General features: G+C 38.7%; 1 protein-coding gene across 3 annotated transcripts in view; it reads right to left on the bottom strand.

Moving 5' to 3' along the window:
• Window positions 1-247: 247 nt before the first annotated feature.
• Mtf2 (metal response element binding transcription factor 2) overlaps window positions 248-8,579 on the bottom strand; it is a 34,945-nt gene continuing 26,613 nt past the window's right edge. For all 3 annotated transcript variants that reach the window (XM_050155728.1, XM_050155729.1, XM_050155730.1), the window contains 5 exons: window positions 7,609-7,779; window positions 4,204-4,309; window positions 4,004-4,056; window positions 3,799-3,903; window positions 248-2,054 (listed from right to left, as the gene is read on the bottom strand). In XM_050155728.1, coding sequence (XP_050011685.1) covers window positions 1,697-2,054; window positions 3,799-3,903; window positions 4,004-4,056; window positions 4,204-4,309; window positions 7,609-7,779 — 793 coding nt within the window. In that variant the 3' untranslated portion in view covers window positions 248-1,696. The remainder of the gene's footprint in view (window positions 2,055-3,798; window positions 3,904-4,003; window positions 4,057-4,203; window positions 4,310-7,608; window positions 7,780-8,579) is intronic.

The following is an 8,579-nucleotide window of genomic DNA, read 5'->3' as shown; positions in this document are numbered from 1 at the left end:
ATCTCTGTGTATTATTCAAAATATTGCAGCCGCAGGAAAGGCAACCTTAAGTTAATAGCTAGGGGAAATCACGTTTTGGTGGCGGTGAACAGAAGTGACAGTTTGTAATTTGCACTTTGTAAAGCTCATCTATACCTGGTCAACCAGGAACCAAATGCAGGACAACGAAGTTCTCTGCTTCTTTTGGCTACAATGTGACAAGAAAAGTCATCTTTTGAAGATGCTTAAAAGAAATAAAGCATGTTTCTTTAAAAAAAAAAAAAAGTCAAATAATTAATGGAATAAATAAGCAGTAACCCATAGTTTTACCATTCTTTCATCAATACACTTCACAGATTTTTAATTTTGGCAAAAATTTCCCCAATTTTTAGTCTAAAATTTACCACTCATGTAAAAAAGTAAAATGAAGAGCTACCTAAACAATATTTTTCTGTTTACTCTTTGGCTAAGAAAGAAAACAAACAAAACAAAAAGAAACAGAAGACAACTCTAACACATGATAAAAGAAACTTTAACATGTAAAACAAAAATATCAATTTAAATCTTGGTACATTTTATAAAAACAAGAGGTAATGTTGTAATAAAACAGCAGTTAGCCTCAGCTAGCAACACACTGTTTGTTAACCCTGTGCAATCAAACACTTTGTTCATACTACGCTTATTCCAACACGACTAGCAATGACTACAGACAAGTCAGGAGTTGTCACCGGCCTCCTGCAGACGTACTGTTAAAACTCAGACATTTACAATCATAATGTGCCACAAGAAACTAAAAATGTCACTTCTAATAGGATAATGTAGATATCGCTTGGATTTGTTTTAGGTATTCAACAGTGGAGTTACAAGGACTAAAGCAATCTAAAAGCCTATGAACACTGTTGTTCACACCTTTCTTCAGTACACACTGAACTGTTTGACACATTTCTCTTCATACATAGCAAGCAACAGCACCCAATACAAGCCTGAGAAGAAACGCTGCTGTGTAAATACTGCAACTATTCCTGAAATAAGAATCATGGGATATACGCTCCAAAGCTGCCCATTCCCATAATTTGTATTGCATAGGTCACATAATCACACACACATATATACACACATGTATATATGTGTACATGCAAAGAATATATTAAGACGACAATGAAGTCTAGTCACAGAGCAATTTACAGGCTCAATATATTTTTTACATTTTGCTTGAAAGAAATTTCAATATTTTACAGTCTTTCATTAGACATTATATACACTGCACTTTATGAAATCTAAAGGATATGAAATAAATTTTTCCAACATTTTGGTAACAAAACACACAATATTTCTCCAAATACTTGTGCTATCTACATGATCTCTTTGCTCTGGTAACCACTAATCACAAAAATGGACTCAATGGATAATTAGAAAAATTATCTAACACCATGCATGGGTTTAAATCATGTTTAATATCCTATCCTAGAAACATTCTACAAATCTCAAGATTTAAAAAATTAAGTCTCTCCTCTGATTTTTAAAAGATATCTTTTCATGACAACATCCGTAACATTGACAAGTACATGTTAAGGCTAGTATCATCTCCTTTTGTGAAATTTTTTTGTGTTTTCTGCTTGTTTGTTTTTTTAAGAAAGATAGTGAAACCCACATTCTCTCAGGGCTTTAGCCTGGACCACCAGGAAACGAGTGCAGTGAACATAACTCAGTCCTGCGGTCAGGATGCGGTCGCGCCTTCCCACTCCACAAGGTACTGCACCTTCCCGTCGAGCGCCACTCGCCGAGCCAGAACGCGGTACTTCTCCCCACATGCTATTCTCCCTGCAGCGCCGAAGTAACTAGTGATGGAGTTCTGCAGGTGATTGCGCTGCAGCTCCTGATCAGCTAAGTTATTCAAGATTTCTGTGTTAAGTTCTTCAAACTGATAATCCTCTTTGCCTTCATCATCTTTTACAACTTCTGAGTTCTGAGTCTGGAGTGCTCTTCTTGGAAGGCGACCTCTTCTTCTCCGCAAATGTGGTATTGCAGCAGGCCAGGATCGTCCTGTGCGAGTTCTCTTTCTAGAGTCAGACAATCTAGGGAACAGAAAAGAAAAATCTCCTAAGATGATTTTTCTAGAGTCAGACAATCTAGGGAACGGAAAAGAAAAATCATCTGGAGTTTAAAAACCTTTGCATGAGCAAAAGGCCATGCATTGGATTCAGACAATTAAAATAAAAAAAAAAAAATGAGGCACAGTCGTAGACTGCAAGCATCACAGTTCTCAACAAAAGCCAGGTGTGGGGCGCACACTTTTAGTCCCAGAACTCCGGAGGCAGGGGCCACAAGTCTCTGAGGTCAGCTTGCTCTACATAGTGAGCTACAAGGAGATGGGGGGAGGGGGCAGCTTTAACTGAAAGCACACAGCTTGTACTTAACGGCCAGGCCACACGTTTCCTAACAAATCTGGTACACTTATAATCTTAATCTTGGTATTCAGTAGATTGTGGAAGGAGGGATAACATGAGTTTTAAGTTCTGGGTTGCAAAGGGAGCATTTAATGTAGGGCCCTCAAGATGGCTCAGTGAATAAAGGCACCAAGCACCAAACTGACAACTTGAATTCAACCCCCAGAACCAACAAGATGAAAAGAGAGCACTGACTACTTTATAGCCTCTACACACACAGGCTTGTGCACACCAATGGATGCCATGTCTATGTTGGTGCCCAGGAAGGACAGCGAGGACACCAAATCTCTTTTTTTTTTTAAAAAAAAAAAAAATAAGGAATTCTTTTTTTAATATTTATTTATTTATTATGTATACAATGTTCTGTCTGTGTGTGTTCCTGCAGGCCAGGAGAGGGTACCAGACCTCATTACAAATGGTTGTGAGCCACCATGTGGTTGCTGGGAATTGAACTCCCAGGACCTTTGGAAGAGTAGGCAATGCTCTTAACCGCTGAGCCATCTCTCCAGCCCCCCAAATCTCTTGAAATTAGAATTACAGGTGGTTGTAAGCTGGCTGATGTGGGTGCTAGGAACCCAACAGAGGTCCGCTCTAAGAATAACGAGCACTTTGAAACCACTGAGCCATCTCTCTAGGAAAAAGGAAGAAAAAAAAAAAAAAAAACAGCCTTCAAATCACAATCCCAGAGAACTTAGACAATGAGGACCCTAAGAGAGACATACATGGATCTAATCTATATGGGAAGTAGAAAAAGACAGGATCCCTGAGTAAACTGGGAGCATGGGGACCATAGGAGAGAGTAGAAGGAGAGGAGAGAGTAGAAGGGGAGGGGAGAGGCAGGGAGGGGAGCAGAGAAAAATGTAGAGCTCAATAAAATCAATAAAAAAATTAGGAAGCTAGGAAAGCTTGATTTAGGAAACTTACAAAACTCAGAAAGCATAAAAAAGACTCACTCAGGAGGCAGAGGCAAGAGAATCTCTGTGAGGTCAAGGCCAGCCTGGTCTACAACGCTTCCCTTACAGTTATACAAATAGTGCAGCGTCTACAACGCTTCCCTTACAGTTGTAAAAACAGTGCAGCATCTCTGGAGAGGAGCTCTTTGGAGCTGTCAACAGTCACACAGGGACACTCCAGGATGGAGCGTTTGAGTTGTCCCAGGAACAGAGCTGCCTTTAAGGCACATATGGTCCCGTAAGTAATCCTCCCTCAGAAAAATAACTCACTGGCTCACCAAGCTTAAAAAAAAAATTTAATTTAATTAAAACTTAAGAAAAAAATTAAAAAGCCAGGCAGTGGTGTCACTCAAGGCACAGATAGGCAGGCAGTCCCAAGCTGAGTCAAAGGTGGCCTGGTCTACAGAATGAGCGCCTACCCGTAATGCCGGGAAATGCTAGATGAGGTAGTTTCTTTTGCACTGGAAGCTCCCATGGGGTCCACATCTGAGGTACCGGATGAGTGTGCAAGCCCCTCAGTTCTCCTGAGACAAGAGAATGCAAATGGTATGACATATATTACATAACAATAGAAACACTCCCTCGCAAACAAAATTCCCAGGAAAGAAAAAAGCAACTATTTACCCTATAGAACAAGGTAAATCCAACGTAGGATTCTCTGAAACTGATTCCTTATCCTGGAAATTTAAAAAAAAAAAAAAAAAAAATTTAAGCAAAAAAAAGAAAAGGCATATTCTTAAAGGACAGTTTTGCTTTAACTGGAATAAAACACTCAATCATCACACGAACCTTTCCCGAGAACATTTATAAAGAAACCCTCTTACCAAAGGTGGCTCAGCAGTTTTTTGAATCATTTTCCTTGTATATGGGCCAGGAGGACGACCTACAGACTTTTTCTTTCCTTTTTTTTCTATCCCATTGCTTACTTCCCTGAAACAAAGCCAGTTTGTATTTAATCTTTGCAGAAAGCAAAATGACAGTTGCTTTACATAGCTAATTAAACACCTTGAATCACACTTTTTAAAGCTCCAAGAAATAAAGTGTTCTTTACTATAACTCTAATATGCTTATTACTTCAAGATTTTAAAGATAATGAATCACCAGATAGCCATACCAGCTGAATTTTATTATTATTTTTGTTTTTTGTTTTTAGAGACAGGGTTTCTCTTTGTAGCTTTGGAGCCTGTCCTGGAACTAGCTCTTGTAGACCAGGCTGTCCTCGAACTCACAGGGATTCACCGGCCGTGGCCCAGTTTGGGATTAAAGGCGTATGCCACCAGCTGAATTTTAAAACTTTAGTTTCTTACTACTTGGAGGAGACTTTAAAATTTTACAACAAAAAATGACTACAAAATTAGTTAATCTAATGAAAATACCTATATTAAAATTTCAGTATCACCAATTTCTCTTTAAATATATAGTCATGTACACAATATCTCGTGTGTGTGTGTATATATGTATATATATGTATGTACACACACACATATATATATACCCTTGAGTGACATGGTCAGAAACAGGATCAAGCCCAAGACAGCAGAACATAAAGGAGAAATAAGAAATCTCCCATACTGGACACAGCTACTGATAGGTTAAACAGCAAACAAGAAAATAAAGCTAAGTACTAAGCAATACCAAAGGAAAAAGTTCAATAGTCAAGGGTATCTCTAAAAGAAGAGAACATGCAGAATACAGACTTGATGAAGAATAGCTGCTACAGAAAGATAGGAGGGCTACAAAGGTGCTTCCTGTGCGCTGAAGGGCTTCCATCAGACATTCCCACATAAACAAGAAGGCTAGTAAGATAAAGGATCGTGAGGAAAAGCAACACTACTAACGTAGAGTAGAAATAAGATAAAACCAGTAAAAACCCAAAGTGGAAGCAAGCGGAAGGATGACGTAGGAGGACAGAGAAGTGGGCCTAGAAGTCAAAAATGTTGAGGAGAAGAGAATGTAACATATAGCAGTGGTGACACACACAGCCAAGAGGACCAGGAGGAAGCGGGAGTCCTTCTCAGTAGCATCAATCAATCCGAGAGCTACCACACGAAGCATCCTCCTTAACATCATCATAGAATGTGATGTTTGTGGGATTCTTTTTTTCTAATTTATGATAGCAACTGATATAAAGGACTATATCAAATTGGATAATGGTAGAAATAAGCATTTCTTTTTCAAACGAAACCATTCAGTTGTATGTATTCTACTAAAACCTTCAAATGGCTAAGGTAGTCAGTGTTTTATAAACATATTTCTTACTCTGCAGCATAACTACTCCAAACTTGTTCTCTCTCTAAATTTCCCTCTGCATACAGCCCTTTCACTTCACACTCCCTTGAGAAAATAAGACTCACTTCTACAGTCATATCTATATTCAGATGTGTCCTCTGCTATCAAAAGCTATTCTCAGACCAAGGCAATAGAGGTTAGCTTCACTCTCTCCTACACTCAACTTTCTTAGACACTGAGTCATTCTTAGGACACAAAAACAGATTCCAATTACTTCCCAACTACTAAAATTGCTGCCATGTTCTACTATCATTCTGTCTTCACTTTACAGTCAAACTTCTCAGCTTTGATGACATTTTCCTCTCCACTCTTTTCTGCCTCATTCAGGATTCTTCTATGCACTTTTCTCTTTATTATCTTCATTATTATTCTGAATATGTTAGTAACCCTGACATGCAGAAGAAGCATATTTTTGTACATAAATCAGGAAGTGCAGATAGTCATACTTCAACTCATTCCAATCTTTACTACTCTAAATAAACGACTTTTGTCAAGGTCACCAATAACAAAATGTTACAGCGTCCAGTAAACATTTTACTAGCTTCCAATGCCATTTAATTTATCCACCATTACTGGCTCCTAACACCAAAGGCTCCTGGTCTCCTCCTCCCATGCCGGTGGTGCCGCTCTCATCCCTGTTTATTTCATGCCTTCCACTTTATAATTCCAAGTCCAGACACCACCTGAAGAACCATTCTCTTCTCTGCTTACTCCCTACGTCATTTTATTCGTTCTCCTACCTTTAAAGTCAGTCCTGACCTGACCTGCGCTGCTCACGTACAAACAGAAGTCGCCTCCATGGAACTATTCAGATGCGCTGTGAGGACAGAAGAACCAGGAGATGCTCCACCCACCTCACCATCACTTTCCTCCTTATCCTCGGTAAGAAACCAGCATCCATGAGTTGCTCAAACCATAAATTTCGAATCTATTAACTTATCCTTCCCCCCTTTCACTCATAAATTTAGTTTAATAGCAAATCTGATCTCAGTTCTTCTCCTGAAAAGAGATCTCAAACCTATTCACTCCACTTAACTGCTCCCACCCACTCCTGCCCAAGCAAGCATCTCATCTGGACAAAACCAAGTCTCTTTCTTTTCCTACCTCTATTCTAACCGCTCAACTATTCTCCAAATAATTTTTTAAAGGGTAATTAAATCTGCTTACACCATTTAAATGGCTACCATTGTTTGGAGGGAACAGGGGATCCCTACCTACGAGCTGCTATGTGATCCAAGACCCACCCAATCTTTCAAATAGCCAATCCTTACTCTCTAGTTCCCATTCATACCAAATTAGTTTTCTGTTGACAACTAGACTATGTCTCATAGCCTCCCCACCTGTACTCCTGCACCCTGGAGTATTCTCTGTCCCTTTATTCTTCAGTCTTTAAATTACTCTAAATTGATTCTCCAAGATCACCTTACATAGCCCTTCCTTAAGCCTCCCCTTTAAGAACAATGTTCTCATCTCTGTTGACCCAGTGGGGTCTAAAACACTGAATTAATTCTAAATGGCATCAAAATGATCATCAATTATTTTACATGTTTATTACATATTTCTCTCACTATAACGCAATCCATTAAGCACAAGGGAAAACTCTGTCTGGTCATTATCTCCACAGCACTGAGAAAGGAAGGCATCTGACAAAAGTGCTGAATGAACGAATAAAAATTAAATCAACAACAAGTGAAGATGTAAATATTTTAAGTTATTTTTTTAAATCAACTGTCTATTCCTTGAATGCCAAAGGCCTAAAATAAATAAAAATCTAGCACATTTTCTCACCTTGCCTACGAAGGAAATTATAGACTGGGTTTGGAGTTGGAGATTACCCAGGTCTGTGGCACTCTAATATGTTCTAATGCGACCACATAACACACATCATCAGTTACAAATGATAAGCTGAAAGAAAAACTACATCACAGATCAACTTTTACCTTGAATCACACATAGGTTTGGATGCTTTTCTGCCTTTAATTTTAAATTCATGGGATGTTCCTTCAGGTTCTTTCTCTGCTTTGAAAGCCACATTTGGTGGCACAGGAGGAACACGAATTCGCAACCCAAACAAATGCTTCTTCTTCTTTATTTCTTTCCCAGACATAAACCTATTTTTAAAAAAATTAACTAAAATTTTATAAGCTGTACATTTACATGGAAGACCCTAACTTACAACTTTCAAATTAGGCCCTTATACATGAAAAGCTACCCATACCACAAAAGCATTTTCCCTTTGGTGTCTCTGATTCTTATCTACAGGCTTCAGGCTATCAGGTGGAAGGGATAAGACAAAAATAGAGAAAGTTCCAAGTTCAACTTCTTCCAAATATGGCTTCTGTATTAGGTGTGATGATAGACAGTTACAGTCCCAGTACAAGGGAAACATTTGAATTCAGGTTTATATGGTCACTAGTGTTATGAAACAGTATCTCATTATGAAGGTGAACTGGCCTTGAATCCATGATTCTCCTGTCTCTACCTCCCCAGGGCTTCTGGCTCTGAATGAACCCAGGACATGGGCGAGCCTGAGCATACATCAGTAACAACCTGTCTCAAATTAAAAATTAAATAAGTTACTTCACAAAGCAAGTATTTGATTCCAATAAATTCTATTTCAGAATGTATTTGTAGTACATAAAATCTGACCAGAAATAACTTTTAGAAAGAGTAGACAGAGGTCAGACATGGAGTTGAAAGCAATTTAGACCCTAAAGGTGTGAGTACACACTCTCCCTGGCCTATGTTCACTCACAAACATTTTCTTATACCTAACTCTGCTAGAGTCTTCCTGGCCATAAACACCTCTACCTCAGCTGTTCGAAATGTTCTTCCATTGTATGCACCTTTGAGAATGTGCAGCTCTCGTTCCTACCATTATCAGTAACAGGTGTATTTCTGATATTTTAAG

This window comes from Alexandromys fortis, unplaced genomic scaffold, assembly GCF_014885135.2.
Source record: "Alexandromys fortis isolate MF-2015 unplaced genomic scaffold, M_Fortis_MF-2015_v1.1 scaffold_87, whole genome shotgun sequence".
NCBI classification, from domain to species: Eukaryota; Metazoa; Chordata; class Mammalia; order Rodentia; family Cricetidae; genus Alexandromys; species Alexandromys fortis.
This window is presented reverse-complemented; position numbering and strand designations above follow the sequence as displayed.